The 20,981-nt window shown below is 54.0% G+C and overlaps 1 protein-coding gene across 2 annotated transcripts; it reads left to right on the top strand.

The window, feature by feature from the left end:
- The first annotated feature begins 184 nt into the window (after positions 1-184).
- SCARA5 (scavenger receptor class A member 5) lies at positions 185-19,958 on the top strand. Of its 2 annotated transcripts, none has more exons than XM_048937404.1 (9): positions 185-368; positions 597-719; positions 2,851-2,979; positions 7,311-7,985; positions 11,523-11,603; positions 12,578-12,676; positions 16,229-16,276; positions 18,561-18,758; positions 19,750-19,958. In XM_048937404.1, exons 2-9 carry the CDS (start codon positions 608-610, stop codon positions 19,884-19,886), a joined length of 1,479 nt encoding a protein of 492 aa, XP_048793361.1. In that variant the 5' UTR covers positions 185-368; positions 597-607; the 3' UTR covers positions 19,887-19,958. The 2 variants fall into 2 exon arrangements, with proteins under 2 accessions (XP_048793361.1, XP_048793362.1); XM_048937405.1 differs by having other exon boundaries at positions 186-368; positions 18,564-18,758.
- The last annotated feature ends 1,023 nt before the right edge of the window (positions 19,959-20,981 follow it).

Here is a 20,981-nt window from a genome sequence, read left to right as displayed (position 1 = left end):
AGAGCGGTGCCACAGCACAGAGCAGTGCATTACAGCGGTGCCCTCGCCCCATGGCCTCTCCCTCCTGTTGCCCCCCCTCCCCTCCTCTGCCCGCCCCGGGGCGGGGACGGCTCCGACCCGGCTTCCCCCCCCCCTTCCTCACGCCCCTATCCTACAAAACACGCCCGGCCCGGCTCAGTTCAGCTCAGCTCTCTCTTCGCTCCGCCGCAGCCGCTGCCGGCCGGGAGCCCATGGGAGGCGGCTGGGAGGTTTGGGGGGGTTCGGGTGGGCGGCGGGGAGAGGTCGCCGGGCCCTCGCTGTCTTTTCCTATCCCGGCCATCGCGCTGCGCTGGGGGTGTTGAGAGCCACGGGAATCCCGTCCCGCGTGGGTAAGTGGGGAACATCCCGGGAATGGGAGGAGGGCGGGGGGAAGCAGAAAGATGGACAGCCCGGGGGAATGTGTGGGGATCGATGTGTGCCCGCAGGCTCCGGTGCCTCCATCCCGAGCATCCCTCCCGGTTTGGTTTGGTTCCCCTTGGGGATGCTGCTGGGTGAGAACAGAGGTATGCGATGCTCCTGGCTCCAGCTCTCCCCATTCTTCCCCTCGTGCCCCGCAGGCAGCGGGAGGATGGAGAACAAGGCCATGTACCTGCACACCTTCAGCGAGAGGGAGAACGGATCCATCTTCGAGGAGCCCTTCGAGGGCAGGAGCCTCTCCAAGCTGAACCTCTGCGAGGACGGTGAGTGTTGCATGCTGCATTTGGGGGCAGGAACCCATCCCGAGCGGGGAGCTCTCCTTCCACTGCAGTTCTTTGGGAGAAGTGCTCTGGGAATCCCACTGCACAGAGCTCCCTGTGTCTCCTCTGCTGTTCTGTCTGTCCCTTCTGGTCTCATGGGGGGATGAGTGCTCCTGTAGGATCACAATGGGCTCTGCTGCTGACCAGGGCTGTGCTCGAAGTGCTTCTTTTAGTGGGGAAAGTTTGAGCTTCCAGCTCTCATGCAAGTGTTTTTGCCCAGGGATGCCCTTTTTCTTTTCTCTTGGCTTACAAAGTGCTCCTTCCACTCAGTCCTGGCTTGGTCTCCATCACGAGACCAAGTACCATGGAACAGTCTCTCTAAGGAGGCAGAACATTGCTCATATCACTGATGCCTTCCCAGGCTCACACACATGGGGCAGCCCTGGATGTAATGGGGAACCTGGGCAGGCTGCATCCAGGCACTGCCAAATTGCTGTGTGGATGCTCATGCTGCGCAGGTGGCTAAAGGCGAGAAGAGCCATGGTGTTCCTATGGTGCTCCAGCCCTTGGGATGGGCACAGCTTTGGGTCTGTGAGTCATTTTCCATGGCACTTACATGGGTAGTATTGCTACCCATACCCGATGTCACCCTGCAGTGCTCCCCCTGACCCCGCAGCACGTGGACCACCCCAGCAGAGCTCAGTGCTGGCACGGAGCAGGAGCTGGAAGGGTTGGAGCTCTCTGCAGCCAAGCCCTGGCTGCAGCACTGAGCAGCAGCGTGCTGCCCCGTATGCTGGATCAACAACCCCTGTGTCTCCAGGGCCAAAACCTCTCCTCCCTTGCTCTCCCTATGCACAGAGGTCACTGCAGGGAACCCGATCCCCACCCACTGTTGTGGGATCCAGGGGGTTGTGTTCGCTCTAGAGCTGCATGGGATGATTCCCTGGGCAGAGACAAGGTCAGCCCTGAGCCTGTGAGGCTTTAGCACAAGGCAGGGCTCATCCCAGCATGAGGATGAGGAGGGATGCATGCAAACACTGCTCCCCTACTTTGGGATAGGAACACAGGGACCTCAAAATAGGTCTGGGGATCAACCCTGCTCTCAGTCCCCACCTTCTTCTGGGGCTGGGCAGAGCACACAGCTCAGCTCCCCCGGGGATGGGCAGGGGAGAAATATTTGCTTTTCCCCTTGGTTACGAGCCGGAGCACAGCCCTGGGCTGCTCGTGTGGTGAACAGGGAGGAGTGGGTGGTTCAGGGCTCGGGGCCAGCTCCTCCCGGAGCCTCCCAGGACCTGATATAAGTGTTAATGTCAGAAAAATATTGCAGCTTTGCTCATTATGAAACCTTCGGTTCCATCTGTTTGGCCGGTGACAGCATGCCCCGAGCAGCAAATGGGAACCGTATGCGGGTAATGAGCTGCATGTTACAGGGAGGGAGGCTGCTGGGAGGTGAGAGCTGCCCTTGCACCTTCTGCTGCTCTGGGTGCCCTCAGACCTGGGATCCCATGGGATCCTGGGATCAGCCAGCAGGACCATAGCACTTCATCATCTCAAAGCCTGGTCACTAACCTCCCTCTGCCATAAATCTGCTCTGTCTTGAGCCCGACACCCAACGTTGTCCTTTGCTGGCTGGAGGGTTTCGTGAGACCCCTGAACCTGGGCAGGAGGGACCCACTGCCCATGGCTGGGGAAGGTCTGGGTGCAATGGGATCACAGAACGATAGAATTGTTAGGGTTGGAGAACACCTCTAAGAGAAGGGGACAGCCCAGCTCCTTGTCCATCATATCCCCGCCTCGGTCTCATAGAGTGCCCATTGAATGGGATGGGGCTGGCTCCCCAAGCCCCACTGTGATGTTCTCTGCTGGATGCAGGCATTGTTCATGGGCGTGGATAAGTGTGGTCTCCTCCTCATTGGGTTTGTCTTTGGGGCCACCGTGCTTCTCCCACTTCAGTCTTTCTGCTGGATGCATCCAGTTGGGTGCACTGGAGTGCTGAGAGAGGGCAGGATCCGACCAGCCCCACCTGCTGCATTGCTGACAGCATTATGGCAGCTGAGATGTTGGCAGATTGGCTCCTGGAGATGATGGACCCACACTGGCCCGGTGCTCCCCGTAACACCCACTCTGTCCCCAGGTGCCGGGCACAGGATGAAGGCAGCCGGGCGCTGCGGGCGGCTGGGCTCCCTGGCAGCACTCAAGTATGCTGTGCTGGGACTCTACCTCCTCGTCTTCCTCATCCTCGTTGGTGTTTTCATCCTTGCAGGTAAGGGCTGAGTGAGGGGCCACGCTCCTTTGAGCAGGATGGGATGGGGACCTGCTGATGGCATCCCTTCAGGGGAGAGGGGTCGGCGATGGGGTCTGCTGTTTGTGAGGCTTGGACCCATCCCTGGGGGGAGGTTGGATGGGGTTGTGGGCAGCTTGGTCTATGGGAGGTGGCACAGAATGGGCTCCCCAGGGCAGTGAGCATGGCTCCCAAGGAGACACAGGGTTTGATTTTGGGTGGTGCTGTGTGGAGCTGGGGCTTGGACAATGATCTCCATGAGTTCCTTTCTTCTTGCTCTGTTCTGTGGGAGTCAGCATGGACTTCAGGCTCCCACCCTACACTGCAACCTCAGCCCCATGCACACATCCCACGGGGTTGGCTCTGCCCTGTGTCACTGCTACCTTTTGTCCTCCCTTGTCCCAAAGTCCTGGACTCAGTTTGGGCAGCAGTCTGTATCCCTTTCCATGGCCCTGCACGGCAGGGACACCACAACAGCTATCATACAGTCAGAGAATGGATTGGGTTGGAAGGAACCTCAGAGATCATCCATCTCCAAGCCCTAACAAGCACAGGACTGCTCCAAAACACGGACAGGAGATGCGACCCCAAGGACCATTCTTTACAAAGGGTGGATTTCGCTTTCTGTGGGCTGAGGAAGGGACAGCGGAGTTTTTTGCTGGAATTTTGAAGCCTCTCCCACTGATTTCTTGCATTACATTGTTTTAATGTTGTTGTTGGACTGAGAAACCCCACGCTGGGGATGCCATGAATTGTGCAAAGGGCTCGGGACAGGCACGCTCATCCTGGTCTGAGGCGCAGCTGTTTGCTGAAAGCAGCTCCAGCAATAACAGGAACAGGATCGCGGTGTCTGATAGGGGCAGGGAGAGCTGCAGCTGGGGCATCTTCAGGGCCTCATGTCCTGCAGGCACTGAGATCCCCGCTCTACCCATAAATCAAGTCCCAGTTGCCCATGGGGGGGGGGCGGGGAGAGCCAGGCCCTTCAGCCCACCCCATGCCTTGAGGTGCCCAGGATCAGGCTCAGCCCTGCTGCATCCCACTGAGCTAGGTGTGTGTCCAGAGCTGGCAAAGGGCAGAAAATGAGTAAACCACAAAAAAACAAAACAAAATAAACCACTTAAGAACTGAGGAAACAGGATGTTTTGGGTGAAAAAAAAAAATAAATAAAAAAAGCAGGGGGAAAAAAAACCAAGAGGCACAGTGCTCTAAACGCAGCCTGCTTTTAATATCCTCTTTTGCAAGAGTTTGTTGTAGTGGTTTTCTGGCTGCGCCCCTGGGATGCACACTCCCTCCTGCTTGGCTCCTCCAGGCACCGGCAGAAAGGCGATGTGGAAGGGAGAGATCAGCGGGGCTGCCAAGGGGGAATGGATTGCAGGGTGGGATCAGGCCGCAGGCACGCGCTGGAGCTGAGGGCACGTGGTTGGGGAACACAGAGCTCGGGGTTATGGGGTTGAAAACACAGCTGAGCCCTGCTCGTGCCCGAAAAGAGCACGGAGCCTGAGCTGGTTGCACTCTTATGGACTCTGCTCTCAGCTTTTTTGCTGGTTGAATCCCAGCGCTGCAGCTGACTTCTGCATGCACTGAAGTTGCCTTGGTGCGGGCATCCAACCGTGCTGGTGGATGGAGCTGCACCCCACTGCCACGCGTGCACATTTTGACACCTCATAATGGGAAGACAAATGCAACCAACCACTCAAAAATCCCCTTCTTTCCCCCACTTCAATTGCTGAGCACGATGCTGTGGAGCATCCCTTTGGTTTCTTGGGATCAGCTGTGCTGGCTGTGCTCCCTCCCAGCTCCTCATGCACCCCCTCCAAGTTGCACCTTTCTGTATGCTTGCACGTGTGCACGGGGTGAGAGTGCAAGCACTGTGCAGCTTGCAGCTGGAGCAGTGCCTGGGGAAGGACTTGCAATTCCTTGGGAAAGAGCAGGGCATAGCAGCTCATGGGTGCTCCCAGGGCAGGATCTGGGGTTGGGGAGCCGCGCCAGGAGATGCTGGGGATAGCAGCCAGAAGGACGACGTGTCCCAACAACACAATAGCAGGGAGGGAGCAGTTGCTTGCCGAGCCCTTTGGGGACCATGAGCTCAGCCCTGGCGCTGCCAGGCCTCGTGCTGGAGCTGGCAGCAGGGTGGTATTTGGGGTGGCCTTGCCAGGTGCTGCGTGCAGAGGGGTGTGCATCGCCACTGGTACCATCGCACGTGTGGGTCTGTCCTGCGTGCAACTGTGTGTATACACTGTGTGCATGCAGCTGTGCTCTATAAATGAGTGTGTTTGTGTGCACGCATGCATTAGTGTGTCTGTGTGTGCACGTGTACAAGCTGCGTGTGTGCATCTGTGTGCGTGCTGCAGGCTCCTGGCAGCTCTGATAAACACCCGCCAGTTCCCAGGTCCAGCATTCAAGCAAACAAAAGCAAACAAGGAGGCTGTGGGACCAACACACCCATGTTGTGCTCCTCTGGCTCAGCCCAATGCCTGCAGCTTTGCCTGATGAGTGGTGTCACATTCATCCTCATTACTCACAGCCATTCCCCTCCCTTCCGATGGGTCGGGATGAGGACTTGCCCTGTGTTATCAGGCTCAATATTTCATGCCTTTTCTTGGGACAAAGCCTTTTCTTTCCCATCTGCTTGTCACCAGCAAGGGAGGGGCAGCAGCAATGGGACCATACTGGCAGCGGTGGCTGATGGCACTGGGGTTGTGGGAGCACAGGGCTGCTGGCACGGGGCTGTTTGCATGGAGAGATGGGATGGGAGCTGCACACAGCACACAAGGGACACGTTGCCTCCAGCTGTCTGTGGGCTCCAGGGCTTCTCATTTTTTCCCTCATTGCTGGAGGGAGATGTGGGGCCTGAGGGCAGATGGATGTCCCAGCTGATGGCTTCTTCCCCTCCATCCTTATCTCCATTTCTTCATCCTTCCTTCCATCCCTTTCTCCCTCCGTTCTTCCCTCCATCTATCTTTCCCTCCATTTCTTTCTCTTACTCCATCTTTCTGTCCCTTCACCCTTCCAGCCTTCCCTCCATCTCTGCATTCTTCCTTCCAGCTCTTTCTCCATTCATCCTTCCCTCCATCTCTCTATGCTTACCTCCAATTCTCCATCTCTCCCTCCACCTCTCTATCCCTCCATCTCCTTCCTTCCATCCCCTTCTCTCTCCCTTCATTCTTCCCTCCATCTCTATCCTTCCCTCCATTTCTTCATCTCTCCTTCCATCTCTCTATCCTTCCATCCTTCCCTCCATTTTTCTCTCTGCCTCCCTCCATCCCTCCGTCCTTCCTTCTATCCCTCCATCCCTCCCTCCCTCTCTCCTCCTCCACAGGGACCACAGAGCCAACCCACTGGGCTGCATCACAGAGCAGAGCTTTGTGTTCCAGCCAGGGGAGAAACCTGGTTGTTAAATTAAAATTAAAACCTCTGCAGGGGAAGAAGTAATTTGGAGATTTGTGTCTGGGGAGGGATCTGTGTGTGCAGAGGGAAGCGGACACTTTTAGCAGCCAGTTGGCTGCAGGGAAAGGCACAGAATGAAACCACTCAGCCTGGAGCAGGGAGGCTCAGAGGGATCCCATCATGGCCATAAATCCCTACAGGAGGTGCAAGGGGAAAGGGCTGGGCTCTGCTCAGGGGCACTGGGTGTAGCCTGGAGCTCAGCAGCTCCTCTCTGCCCATCAGCAGCACTGGTGTGCAGGCAGATGCCAGAGCCTTGGCACAGGGAGTAGAGAGCTGAGGGGACTTCTGCTTGGGCATCGCCCACAGCCCCTGGCTGAGGTGCTGGGCACACTGCTCTGGGCAGTCCTGCAGTGGTGGGGTGGAGGGGAGGACCAGAAGGATCCAGGGGTGCCTCCAGCCCCAAGCACCCTGGGGTTCTGAGGTTCTGTGATGATAAGTGGATGGATGATGGGTAGATGTATGGATGGATTGATGGGTGGATGGGTAGATGGATGAGTGGATGAGTGGTGGATTGTTGGATGGGTAGATGAATGAGTGGGTGGGTAGATGGATGAGTGGATGGGTAGGTGGATGAGTGGATGGGTAGATGGATGAGTGGATGGGTAGATGGATGAGTGGATGGGTAGGTGGATGAGTGGATGGGTAGGTGGATGAGTGGATGGGTAGGTGGATGAGTGGATGGGTAGGTGGATGAGTGGATGGGTAGGTGGATGAGTGGGTGAATGAGTGGACGGATGGATGGGTGGATAGATGGATCAGTGGAGCACCTCAGAACGGGAGATGCCCAAATGCTATGTGCACACCTCTGCCAAGCCCCATCTCCTTGGGGTGCTTCCTGATGCCCCTTTCCCTTCTCTCCCTCGCAGTCTCCAGGCCGCAGACTTCTCCTGAGGACCTGAAGGCGTTGATGGGGAATGTGAACCGCCTCAATGAGAGTTTCCGGGACATGCAACTGAAGCTGCTGCACCTCCCTCTGAAAGGGGATGTGATGGATCACATCTGGAGGCTCCAGGACCTTCTCCAGAACCACTCGGACTCCTTGTTCCTCATGACGGGCTCGCTGCAGAAGCTGGAAGGCCTTCTGTGGAGCCTGCAGACCCAGGCTGGCCAAACCGATAGGGCCGTGGCCAATCTGTGGGACAGCCTGGCCCTGCAGGGCGATGCAGCCCAGCAGGAGCTCTACAAGCTCTCAGTGGAAAGCAACAACAGCCGGCTGCTGCTGCAACACCACGAACACCTCTTGAGCCACTTGGGCAGCAGGCTGGAGGGTCTGAGCGAGCAAGTGACAGCCGTCAGCGGAGCCGCCGATGCCATGAACAGGACCTTCTCCTACGATGTCAACGTCCACCACAGCCGCATCCAGGACCTGCAGGTACTGATCAGCAATGCCACTGAGGACGCCCGGCGGATGCGGCTCATCCACATCGCCATGGAGGAGCAGCTGAAGCACGAGCTGGCCATCCTCGGCAACGTGACGGAGGACCTGCGTCTCAAGGACTGGGAGCACTCCATTGCACTGAAGAACATCTCCGTCATACGGGGTAGGTCGAGATCCTTTGGTAAGCAGCATCCTGGTTGGCGCTGAGAATCATAGCACGGTTTGAGTTGTGAGGGACTTTTAAAGGCCATCTGGTCCAACTCCGCTGCAGTGGGGGTGTCCTTGGTGCTTTGGGTGGCCCTGGTGGCATGGGGATTTCCTTTGGAGGCATCTCAGGAACGCTGGCATGCACCAAATCCATCACAGAACCACAAAATCGTAGGGGTTGGAAAGGACATCTGGAGAACATCTAGTCCAACTCTAGGTCTGTGTGGTGTCCAGGCGTCTCCATCACCTTGGATGCTCTATCAGTGTCCCTCCAAGTTCTCTCTGGTCCACATTAGGGAGCTCCTGGGATTTTCTCACTGGTTAAACCTCTGCCAGGTCCCTGCTGACCACAGACTGGGCTGAGTGCAGCAGGCAGAGGGCTTTGTGTGCTGCTGCAGTGGTCAAGCAGAACATTTCCCACCAGGTGCCTTCACTCATCACCCATCACATCACTTGCTTAACCACATATCCTTATCAGATATCTATTATGTATACCACATATAAGATGTTGGAGGAAATTTTTCACTCACAGAGTGGTCAGGCCCTGGCGCTGCTGCCCGGAGAAGCTGTGGGTGCCCATTCCTGGAGGTGCCCAGAGTCATGTATGGGGGCTGAGCAGCCTGATGTGGTGCCTGATTCAATGGCTGGCAACCAACTCATCGATCTCTGAGGTCCCTTCCAACCCAAGACGTTCTATGATTCTATGATCTTCTTCTTTGCAGGTTTCCCTTCCCATGTTCTCATCTCTACCTGCAGCCCATACCAAATAACCAACCCATCCTCTCTTGACCACTGCCCCTAGTTTTGCAGAGATCCTTTTTTGCCAATTATGATATTACTGTCTTAGGCAGTGATATATGCACACCCAGCACAGAGGTGCTCCTCTTGCTGCTCCTCAGTCACATCATGGACAGATGGGTTTTCATTGGCTGAAACATGAGCAGATTCAGTGGGATCCAATTCACACCAGCTCCCAATTCCAATGTCCTCAGTCCATGATGAGCATTTTCCTGGTGCTCCTTGCCAAAATACCAGATTTTAGTGCAGGGGCTGCCAAGACACTGGATCTGTCTGGCTGTTATCTGAGCCAGGAGGGGACAAATGTGGCTTTGCAGCATCTGGAGCTGCAGCAGCTTCAGCCACCTGACAGCAGAATCATAGAACCATAGAATCATAGAATGATTAGGCTGGAAGGAACCTTGAAGATCTTAGAACCACAGAAAGGATTGGGTTGGAAGAGACCTTAAAGATCATAGAGCCATGGAATGGTTGGGTTGGAAGGGTCACTAAAGATCATAGAGCCCATGGAATGGTTGGGTTGGAAGGGTCATTAAAGATCATAGAGCCCGCGGAATGGTTGGATTGGAAGGGTCATTAAAGATCATAGAGCCATAGAATGGTTGGGTTGGAAAGATCTTTAAGGGTCAAAGAGTCCCAGAATCATAGAATCATGAAATGGTTGGGATGGAAGGGATATTAAAAATCAACTAGTCCCAAGCTGCTGTGAGCAGGATTGCACCCACTAGATCAGGTTGTCCTCTAGGATATGCTGTGGTGGCTGATGGACCACTGGGCTCATTGTGAGAACAGCTTTGAAGGATGAGTAAATCTTGGAGCCAGCTAACAAATTTGCTGTCCCCAGGACTGTGTCTGACCTCTGGTTTTAGGGAAAGGGAATGTGGGACAAGTGCAGCACATCCTGTCCCTGGCTGTGTTCTCCAGTCCCCAGGTCTTATGGAGCAGACATGGTTGATAGTCGCCCGTGGCCATCTTCCATGAAACCTTGTGCTATCTTCACCTGTCTGTGCCCTTGGCCTCCCTGATGTTCCATGGAAGGCTATCTGGGATGGAGAGAGGGGGGAAGGGGATGGGATGGGATGAGATAGAATGGGATGGGATGGGATGGGATGGGATGGGATGGGATGGGATGGGATGGGATGGGATGGCATGGCATGGCATGGCATGGCATGGCATGGCATGGCATGGCATGGCATGGCATGGGATGGCATGGGATGGGATGGCATGGCATGGCATGGGATGGCATGGGATGGGATGGGATAGGATAGGATAGGATAGGATAGGATAGGATAGGATAGGATAGGATAGGATAGGATAGGATAGGATAGGATGAGATGGGATAGGATGAGATGGAATAGGAAAGGATGAGATAGGATGGGGTGGGATGGGATGGAATAAGATGATAATGATGAGATAATGTTGAGAGAATGTGATGGTGATGATGAGATGATGAGATGATAAGATGATGAAGATAAGGATGAGGAGAAGGGTTGCACTGAAGCAACTACAACCACCCGGCCAAGAGGTGCCCATAATGGGTGCATGAACAGGACATGGCCTCCCTCTTGCTCTTTCAGGGCACAGAAAATCAATGGCTGTACATAGCACCACCCATACATGCATCCATATCCTTCCTATTTCTTAGTTTTTTCACCCATCTATTCAGTTTTTCCCAGCAGACCCATTCCCATGGCAGGGTGTCCATGTTGCTGCATCCCTCTGCCAACCCCACTGCACGTCATCCCCCTGGCAAACCACAGGGCACCGCTCTTAATTTCTTAATCCTTTAATTTCTTAGTTTCATAAGTCCTTAACCTTATTTAGGACTGCTGAGTGCCCCCCTCTCCCAATCCTGGCCCTAAGGGACGTGGTTAGTGGGCATGGTGATGGTGGATCAACAGTTGGGCTTGGTGATCTTAGAGGTCTTTTCCAACCTTAATCATTCTGTGATCCCTCATCACTGCCACGGCTGGCTGTTGTTTTTCTGCACAACTGTCAGACTGTGGCTTTTTGGGTTTCTAGGAAAACAGAGTTTTATGGTTTCCAGTTATCACCCTGGCGTGGTAGGACAGTGACCAAATGACCCTCCAGACCTCTCTCTGCCCTATTTTCAGTTATCCCATGAATCATTTCTTTTCTGTCCAAGTTCTTCCAGCAGATTCAGCCCATAATTGTTTTCAGCTTCATGGAGTTGGCCCCTTGCAAGGCTCTGTCACTGCTTGGACTTTCTGCTCACTCACAACAAAAATGATCACCAATGGTTTGTTCCCAGCCAGGGGTGATGTCTGTGCTGTAAATCCACTCCTAAAGGCTCATCTCAGTATTTCCAAAGAGCTTTAAAAAAAAAAAAAAAGAAAAAGAAAGAAAAAAAAAATTATTATTTATTATTTCTTTCCTGGAAGATATTTCAGTGGAGATGTCACAAATTTTGCTCGAAAGGAAATTCCAGCAAAAACTGAAGTTTCCTTTCAGGTCACATGCAGGTGGGAGATACGAGGTGAAGGAAGAGGAAAAACAGGGTGATACTTACGATAATTCTATACACATCTATATGCACAAAGCAGCTGAGGTTGATGGAGTTACTACGGTCCTTTAACATGCACAGAGCAGGGGACGGGGCTGCTGGCAGTGTCCTGTAGCCAGAGCTAAGGGACCCCACATGGACACCATTGCAACCAACCCCATTGCGTTCCAGGGCCCCCAGGACCCAAGGGAGACCCTGGCCATGAAGGGATGGAGGGGGAGCCTGGCCGGCCCGGCCCACCCGGCCTGCGAGGTAAGGACTTATGGGGCAGCCCCTGGGCTCCTCCTTCTGTGGGACACTGATGCTTAGGGATGTTTCATAGGATGCTTTCTTCAATGCCAAGAATGCTTTTGTTTTTGCTTTTTTTTTTTTCCCCCTTCTTAATTCAAACCATTGTTTCCGAGACAAATTCAATTGAAAATACAAGAGAAGACCATCACATACCCTGAGAAATTGGCCTCATCGTGAGCCTGGTTCTCATTTTCAGCCCAACCCAGAAGTGGTGGGTTTACATACAGGATGCGGATGCACAGCAGTGCCAGGATCCCATCACCCTGACCCACATGGGGCTGCCAGTGTCACAGCAGAGGGGCTCAGAGCCTTGGACACCCCCCAGCCCCGTTTTAATGCCCTACATCCCCCTGGTGGTGGAAACCCAGCTGCTCTCCCCAGCGCTGGCTGCCCACACTCCTTTCACCAACAGATATATTTTTTTTATGTGCTGACAGATTCATGGCTGTTTTTCTTGGGCGTTACAAGCATCAGAAATACATCATCTGGTTTGTTTCCTTTTCTTTTTTTTTTTTCTTTTTTTTTCCTTCTTTATTTTTTCTTTAAACAGAAAAACAAAACGGTCTCTGGAGGGTTCACCTATGGGCAGAGCTGCTATTTTGGGGTCTTTCTCCACCTCGCTTTTTTCCGGTGCATTTTTGGATGCAGTTGGGGTAAAATCCCCATAGCGCTGCAGCTCTGCCCTCCTGCTCCCAAATCAGGGCCAGCTCCTGCCCCGCTGTGATGCCCCATAGCGCAGCTCAGAATTCAGTCCCCATGTCCTCTGGAACCCAAGTTCATCTCGGTGGCTTTTCCTTCTTCAAACCAGAGGAAAACCCTGGGATTCCCAGAAAGGTCAGCCCAAGAGGGGCTCAGCTCAGTGCCGAGGGTGGGGGGCTCTCATGGAGTGGTTCCTGTGCTGCACCGTGACCCCTTTGCTTCTGTCCTTGCTCCAGGGATGCCTGGGGAGAGAGGACTACCAGGACCACGTGGCTTGAAGGGGGACAAAGGAGACTTTGGCCCTATGGGTCCAGCTGGGATGCGGGGATTCAAAGGTAAGGACCAATAGGACTGGGATCAAAGGTAAGGACCAGCCTCTAGGACATAGAATTATTGGGTCATTAAGGCTGGAAAAGACTACTGAGATCACCAAATCAACCCATCACCACCAACCCACTAAACCATGGAGTCATTGGATTGGAAAGATTTTCACGTTGACCAAACCATCAGCTTGAGCTGCTGAATGCTATTCCTAACCCACATCCCTTAGTACCACGGGAGTGAAAGGGCACATCAGGGGCTTCTTGGATGTGGAGGGGAAGCACTGCTATGGGGGCACAGAACCTCTGCTTTGGGATGGCTGAGCGTGGGGATGCTCCCTATAGAAAGCAACAGGAGTGAAGAGCTTTGTTTTTGTGCTCCCTTCCTGACTCGCTGTGGTTTGAGCACGGAAGGCGCCCGCACACAGCAAGGCAAGGCACACCCAGGGGACCTTTTAAAAGAAACTCCTCAGTGCTGGAGCCTAAATCGGGATGGGTGAAGCCAGCTCCCAAAACAGGCTCTTTCCATCCCAAAATGGAGGAGGCAGGAAGAGCCCAGCCCAGAGATGTGGCACCGCCCTGGCTCCAGCTGTCCCTTTTTGGGGATGTCCCCATCCACGTTCTTTGTCTCTTCCAGCAGTTTTCTGCACCAGTTTCCTTTGGTGAAATGCCCTCAGTCTGTTCCTGATCCTCTGGAGCATCTCCATGGTGATGGTGGTTGGGTCAGGGCTTGGTATTCTTCCAATCTAAAGTATTCTGGGATTCTGGGACTCTGGATCTATGACAGCAAGAACCATGGCCACTTCTCAGCAGCAGTTGGACTTGATGATGTTAAAGGTCTTTTCCAACCTTAACGATACTATGATCCTATGAGCAGCCATGGTGTTGATAGGTTGGCTTTGGGATTGATGATCCTAAACATCTTTTCCAACTGCAGTGATTCTACGATTCCCCTGTTAGCTCTCCAACACATTTCCAAAGCCATTCTGCAGCTCAAGTCCCCTCGCCCAGGGAGACTGAGCACTTCTGCTCTTGGGTATGGAAAGCAGAAAGTTGGATGGCACCAGAGGCAGTGGTGAAGTTTTTAATTGCATCTATATGTGTGTGTATATGGGTGTCTACTGATTCTAGCTAGCATCTCCTTGCTGCTATGGAGCAATCCCTATACCCAGGGATGCCACCACCTCTGAGTCCTTCCTGTCCCATCCCTGTCCCACCCCTCCATGACAGATATGTCCCACCCTGTGGCAGCCCCGGGTCCCAATGAAATCCCAAATCTTCCAGGATCAGGGGGCTTCTCCCCAACCCTTCTCCAATAAATCACAAAGCACGTTGGCAGCAAGTGCTGAATTTCTACGGTTTATGGGATTCTCTGAAATTTATAGGAAACAGACCCGGGGTGAGGCAGTGCTCCAAGCTGGGGCTTCAAGCAGAGGCACCAGGCACCCCTGTCACAACCCTAACCCTATAGCAGGAGGGGTGAGCAACAAGGCTCTCCCCAAAAACCCCGGCTGTCCCCACTGTAGGAAGTTCTCCCCAAAATTCCTGGGTCACAGTATTGGAGAAAAATGTACCAAACGCTGCAGACACCCTGAGGGATGGCTTTCCTTTCCTGCCTATTTCCTCTCGTCACTATTTTCCTCTCCTCAATGTATTTTCCCTCCAAATCACCCCAGGAAGGGATTATTTCCCCCATTTCCAAATGGGAAAAGCCATTCTGGAAAGTGAGCATAAATCAGTTGTCTTTATGCTGTCCCAGGGAATGCTGTGCAGGGAGCGTGCTTGGGAGGGAAAGTAGTAAATTAACCAGAGGTGGGGGGAAATTTGGGGCAACGAGAGGTTCCTCTTCATGCAGGCAAAGCAGGAGGTTCTGTCTGGGACTGAATTTAAAGGGCAGCAAGAGCTGCATCCATCAAGGCGCCCTAACAGCATCCCTTCCTCCATCCAGACCACTGAGGGCCATGGTTAGTGGGCATGATGGGGATGGCTTGGGGTCAGACTTGGTGATCTTGGAGGAATTTTCCAACCTCAGTGATTCCATGATTCCATGATTCTATGGGTGGGAAATGGCCGTGACCATGGGTGGGATCCCCGTGAGCCTCCTTAGCAGCAAGTACACATGATGGCCCATGTTCATTCTTGTGTCCACCATGACCAGCTCCTATTGTGCACTGATCTTTCTACTCACCTTCCTATTCTGCAAGTTGATCATCAAATGATAGAATCACTCAGGTTGGAAAAGCCCTCTGAGATCCCCAACCCCAGCCCACCCCACCGTGCCCACTGCCCACATCCCTCAGTGCCACATCCCCCACATTGCTCTTTGAACACCTCCAGGGACGGTGACCCCACTGCCTCCCTGGGCAGCTGTGCCACTGCATCACTCCCTTTCTGGGCAGACTTTTTCACAGTATCCAACCTGAATATCTTCTTCTTCTGAAAGTTTTCAGTGCTGCAGTCATAGAGTCACAGATTCAAGCTGGTTATAGATCATAGATCCACATTCCTTACTGAGACTTTCAGACCATGACACTTCTGCCCAGCGTTGCATATGGCATTTCTGTTCCTTGAGTTTCACCCTCCCCCGTGCATCTCCCCTGATAATCCCTATACAATGCACTGTAGGGCCCTGCAGGGATTGCAGCGTGCAACGCAATTCAGCTCTTTGTGACCTCGTAACACTGAGACCTGGGAACCCCTTTGCTACCCCCCACAATAGGGTGACAGTCTGGCACTTGTGGCTGTGCCCATACACCATCCCACGCTGCCATGTCCCACCCCCACCTCTCTCCTGCTCTCGGTTCTGCTGCCATCTGGTTCCCATCAGCAGTGCGGGCTGCAGGCAGCCTTCCTCCAGCTGACACAGCTGGGACTGCCCCGGGGGGAGCGATCTCAGCTTCCCAGAGCCTCCAAGTTAAAGGGCAAGAATTTCCTGCATGCTTTTTTTTTTTTTTGCTTTTATTATTATTATTATTATTATTATTATTATTATTATTATTATTATTCTCCTCCAAACGTGCATGCATGTTGGTTGTTGTTCCTACAGGCAGATGAGGGATGAGGGCTTCTCGTTTCGGGGAGCAGCTCCAGCACCTCACTGCTTTTGGTTCCCGTTATCCCAAGGGACAGTTGGAGCATCGCCCTCAGCCCCTGGGGTCCCCTCTGCTTCTCATCCTTTATCTGCACCCGGAGCTGTTGTGTACAGCCACAAAGCAGCTGATGCAGCATTCTAAGGGTGTTTCACATGGATTTGGGGCTCCCTGAGTTGTGTCTGGAGGTCACAGAGTCACAGAGTGGCTTGGGTTGAGAAGGACCTGAAGGATCGTCTCATTACAACCCCACTGAAACCTTGTGCCAAGCTGGGGAGGCAGAACCACTTCTGCTTGGGAAGGGATAGAAAGATCTGTTTTCCTCCTAAATTTTCCACCCACACCACCAAGGGGAGGGATCTCAGCAAATTGCTCTTTTCCCAAGAGCAGCTCCATGTTCAGCAGCCACTGCCTTGCTAGAGGCTGACACACATCTCCTTTCAGCAAGGCTGATATCCCATACTCTTTCTCTTCCCAGGTGATCGAGGACCAAAGGGAGAGAAGGGAGACCGAGGCAGCGACATGGGTGAGTGTCCATGGATGTTCCCTGCTGCTTTTTCCCCACAGGACACGCTGGGGATGGTCCCTCTGCTCTTGGTTTTGATGCTGTTTGCTCCTTATCCTCAGCATCTTGGATTAGCCAAATAGTTTGGCAAACCAAGGCAACAAGCCTGGGGCATCAGAGGCTGGGAAAGCATCGCCAGGATGAATCACAGAATCATTAAGGCTGGACAAGACCTCTAAGATCAGCAAGTGCAACCATTGACCCATCCCCACCATGCTCACACATAGAACCATTGAGGTTGGACAAGAACCTCCAAGGTCACCATGTCCAACCATTGACCCATCCCCACCATGCTCACACATAGAACCATTGAGGTTGGACAAGAACCTCCAAGGTCACCATGTCCAACCATTGACCCATCCCCACCATGCCCAATGACTCATGCCCCTAAAATGGGACATGGTTACATGGGATGGGTGCATCCAGCACAGACCCGGCTGGAAGCTGGATGCGTGCATCCTTATCCCAAACAAAAAGGATCTGCATGGCCCTTGGGGTGGGTTTGCATCCTGTCCCCCCTCCTCACCAGGCAGATGTTCTCTATTAGAGCAAAGCTATCTCGGTGCAGCTGCAAAGACTCAGCCCTTGTTTTCACAGCCACTAGGATTTGTTTCTCCCCTTCAGCTTTTCCTTTCTTGTTTTGCTTTGGCTTCGCTGGGGAGGGAGGGTCAGAGGGAGGCATTGAGGGGGTCGGAAGGAATTGGTGCAGGGAAAGCAAACACACACAGGAAAAAATGAGGAATGATGATTTGGGGGCTTACTGAGTATGAGGCACTTGGCTGATACAAAGGGTGATGACTTGAAATGAAAAGAGGGAGATTCGGGTTAAATGCTAGGAGGAAATTCTTCACAATGAGGCCCTGGCACTGCTGCCCAAAGAAGCATGGGTGCCCCATCCTTGGAGATACCCAAGGCCATGGATGGAGCTTTGGTCTATAAGAGGTGTCCCTCTGGCAGAGGTTGAGGCTGGGTTGGCTGTAAGGTCCCTTCTGACCCAAACCACGCTGGGATTCTGGGTCCATGAGATGGTATTGGGGCGCTCTGGGGGTTCCATAGAGATCCATAGGGTTCTACTGGGATCCCACAGAGATTCATGGGAGGCTATTGGGATGTTGTAGGGTGCCATAGGAGTCCTTGGAGGTTCTAAAGTTCCATAGTGTTCTATCGAGGTGCTCCTGTGGGTCCTGAGGGACTATTGGGGTCTCATAGGGTGCTACTGGGGTTGGCTGTTGGGTTCTGGGGGTGTTCTGAGAGTCCTTATGGAGGTGTTTGAATGCTGTTGGGGACCATGAGGTGCTCACTTGGGATCCACAGGGTGCTATTGGTGTCCCTCTGAGGTGCTGCTATTGGGGTGCTTTGAGAGTTCCATAGAGATCCATAGGGTTCTATCGAGATCCCAGAGAAGTCCAGCAGTGGGCTATTGGGATGCTGTAGTGTGCCATAGGGTTCCTGGGAGACTCTGGGTCCCATAGGGTGCTATTAGGGGGCTGCTGGGTCTAAGATAGACTATAGGTATGCGTAGGACGTTATTGGGGTGCTGTTGGAGTGCTATTAGGATCCATTGGGTGCTCAGTTGGGGTGATTCAGGGGGCCCATGGGGTCATACTGGGTGGTATTGGAAGTCCTGAGTGGCTCTTCTATTTCCATAGGGTGCTACTGGGGTACTGTAGGGATCTATTGGGCTGCCATAGGGGTCTGTGGTGTACCAAAGTGGTGTCATAAGGGGTCTGTGGGTGCTCTGGGAACCACAGGTGCTGTAGGAGTGCTATTAGGGCCCAGGAGATTCTTAACAGGGGTCCATGGGATGCTATCGGGATACCATAGAGGGGGTTCATAGAAATCCATAGGGTTCTATTAGCACCCCGTAGAGATCTGTGAGGGGCTATGGGGATACTGTAATGTGCTGTTGCGGTGCCACTGGGGGTACTGGAGGCTATTGGGGTCCCATAGGGTGCTACTGGGATGCAGTAGGGTTCTAATGGGGTGCTACAGGAGTCCATGGGGTGCTACTGGGGTGTTGTAGGATGCTGTTGGAGTCCGTAGAGTTCTACTGGGCTGCCGTAGGGATCCATGAGGTGCCACTGGGATCCTTAGGGTCTATGGTGAGCCATTGGGGTGGCCTTGGTGACAACCACAGTGGGACATCTCCAACACCACATCGCACGGTGATGCCCCACCAACCCCCCCATCACTCCTGTGTCCCGTCGTGTCCCCCCATGTCCCCTGACATCCCCTCTGTCCCCAGCAGCTGCTGCCGAGGAGGGGTTGATCCGGTTGGCCAACGGCTCGGGACCCCACGAGGGCCGCGTGGAGGTTTTCCACGACCGCCGTTGGGGCACGGTGTGCGATGATGGCTGGGATAAGAAGGATGGGGACGTGGTGTGCCGGATGCTGGGCTTCCGAGGCGCCGAGGAGGTGTACCGCATGGCCCGCTTCGGCCAAGGTGAGCAGGTGGCAGCGGGTGACAACAAGTGACAACACTGGGATGGCAGTGCTGGACAGCACCACCACCGGGGCTGTGGGAGTTTGGCTTGGAAGCCAACCCTCATGAAGATGTCCTGAACTCCAGGAGCTGGTGGCCTCTGCAGCTTAGGTAGACCCCAGGGGTGGCCCTGCAGCTGTGCCCCAGTGCCACAGCTGGAAAGAGTGCAGGGCATGGAGAGCAGCCAGCTCTGTCCCCATTGCTGTTCTTCCCCATCCCTGTCCGCATTCGTCACCCCAACTTTGACCTCATCACCAGCCCTGTCCCCATCCTCACTCCTGTCCCCATCCCTGACCATATCTGTGTCCTCATCCCCATCCAAACTTCGATCCTCATCCCTATCCCCATCCCCATCCCATCTCCATCCCTGTCCCCATCTCCGTTCCTTTTCCATCCCTGACCACATCTGTGTCTCTATCACTTTCCCTATCCTCGTCCCCAACTTCATCCCCAATCCCATCCCTGTCCGTCCTCTTCCCCACCTCCATTCCCATTCCTCTCCCATCATCATCCCTGTCCCTGTTCCTGTCCAGGGATGGCCCTGACCATCTGTCTTCATCCCTACTCCAATTTCAATCCTCATCCCCATCCCCCCCACCATTCCTGGTCTCATTCCCATCTCAGACTCCATCCCTATCCCCATTCCATCTCCATCTCTGATCCCATCCCTGTCCTCATCCCCATCTCTGTCCTCATCCCGACCACATCTATGTCCCCATCCCTGTCCCTATCCTCATCCCCAACCCCATCCCTGTCCTCATCCCCATCTCCATTCCTGTCCCGTTCCCATCCCTATCCCTATCCTCATTCTACTCCCATTCCATCCCATCCCATCCCTGTTCCCACATGTGATTCATCCCCATCCCTATCCCTGGTCCCTGTTCCCGACCCCATCCCCACTCCACCTCATCCCCATCCTTGCAGCTGACCCCTCTCCATCCCCATCCCACAGGCACGGGCAGGATCTGGATGGACGACGTCTCCTGCAAGGGGACTGAGGACAGCCTGCTGCTCTGCAGCTTCTCCAGCTGGGGCAAGACCAACTGCGGCCACGCAGAGGATGCGGGCGTCAAGTGTGTGACGCCGTGACAGTGAGGACACCCAGTGCTCCTCACCTGCATTTCCCAAAAGGTTTTATTGGAGAAATAAATGCTTTTTTTTATTATTCTCTATTACGCTTCTCTATTATGGCTTCCTATTAGGGTTCCCTATTAGGATTCCCTATTGGAGTTCCTTATTAGGGTTCTCCAAGCCCAGCGCTCAGGACGATGGCTCCTGGTGTTTGAGGTGGGATCAGGGGTCTGTGGGGGATCCGTGCAGTCCTGATCCAAATGGGATTTAGGGACAGACAGAGAGAGAGGTGGTGGCTGGATGGGGGCCTCACAAGGCGAGGTGGGAGGTGTCAGCCTGGCATGTTGAAATCGGAGCTCAACCCACGCTTGTGGGAAATGAGGGAAAAACATCTCGGATGTTTTGGGTGTGGGAACGGCCCTGGTGGGCGTGTGATTAGGAAGGGAGGTCAGAGGGGGAGGGTTTGGGGTGTTGCAGAGAGGCAGGACGTTTCCAGGGGTGTGTGGAGCTACTGCCCCCACGTGGCACCTTTATAGGGACACGATGCCCCGAGGGTTTGAGGATATTGTAGCAACACAACTCCTTGAAGGGCTGGGAATCCCGTGGAGAATTCCATAGGGGCTTGGAACTCCATGGAAATCCTTCCCAAAGGGTTTAGGAACCTCGTGGGGATCCCCCTTAGATGTTGGAGACTCCACTTGGGACCCATCCAGAGGCTTGGGGACCTCATGAAGATCTCTCAAAGGGCAAGGTCCATAGGGTCCCACTTTAGGAGCCTGGAAACACTACAGGGAATACCCCAGGAGTTTGTGGGACACCAGAGATCCCCCAAAGACTTTAAGGACACCACATTGACTTCCGGAAGGGCCTGGGGACTCCATGGAGACCCCCTCCTTAGGAGCTTGAAACTCCATGGAGAGCTTAGGCACCTTACACTGACCACTGAAATGGCTGGAGACACAAATGTAGGTGGTCTAGGGCTAGGGGACCCCATGGAAACCCCCCTTAGGGGCTTGGAACCCCTAGGGGTTTGGGGAGAACCCCCAAAAGGCTGAGGCATTGCACATGGACACCCAATAGGGACTGGAGGCTTGGAACTCCATGGAAATCCCT

The sequence above is a fragment of the Lagopus muta genome, chromosome 2, assembly GCF_023343835.1.
Source record: "Lagopus muta isolate bLagMut1 chromosome 2, bLagMut1 primary, whole genome shotgun sequence".
In the NCBI taxonomy this organism is placed as follows: Eukaryota; Metazoa; Chordata; class Aves; order Galliformes; family Phasianidae; genus Lagopus; species Lagopus muta.
The sequence above is the reverse complement of the archived record's forward strand: the minus strand, read 5'-3'. Positions and strand labels throughout refer to the sequence as shown.

Coding starts and splice junctions, on each gene's coding strand:
- SCARA5 (XM_048937404.1), top strand. CDS start 608: ATGGAGAACAAGGCCATGTACCTGCACACCTTCAGCGAGAGGGAGAAC. Junction 720..2,850: donor GCTGAACCTCTGCGAGGACG/GTGAGTGTTGCA, acceptor CTCTGTCCCCAG/GTGCCGGGCACAGGATGAAG. Junction 16,277..18,560: donor AGACCGAGGCAGCGACATGG/GTGAGTGTCCAT, acceptor CTCTGTCCCCAG/CAGCTGCTGCCGAGGAGGGG.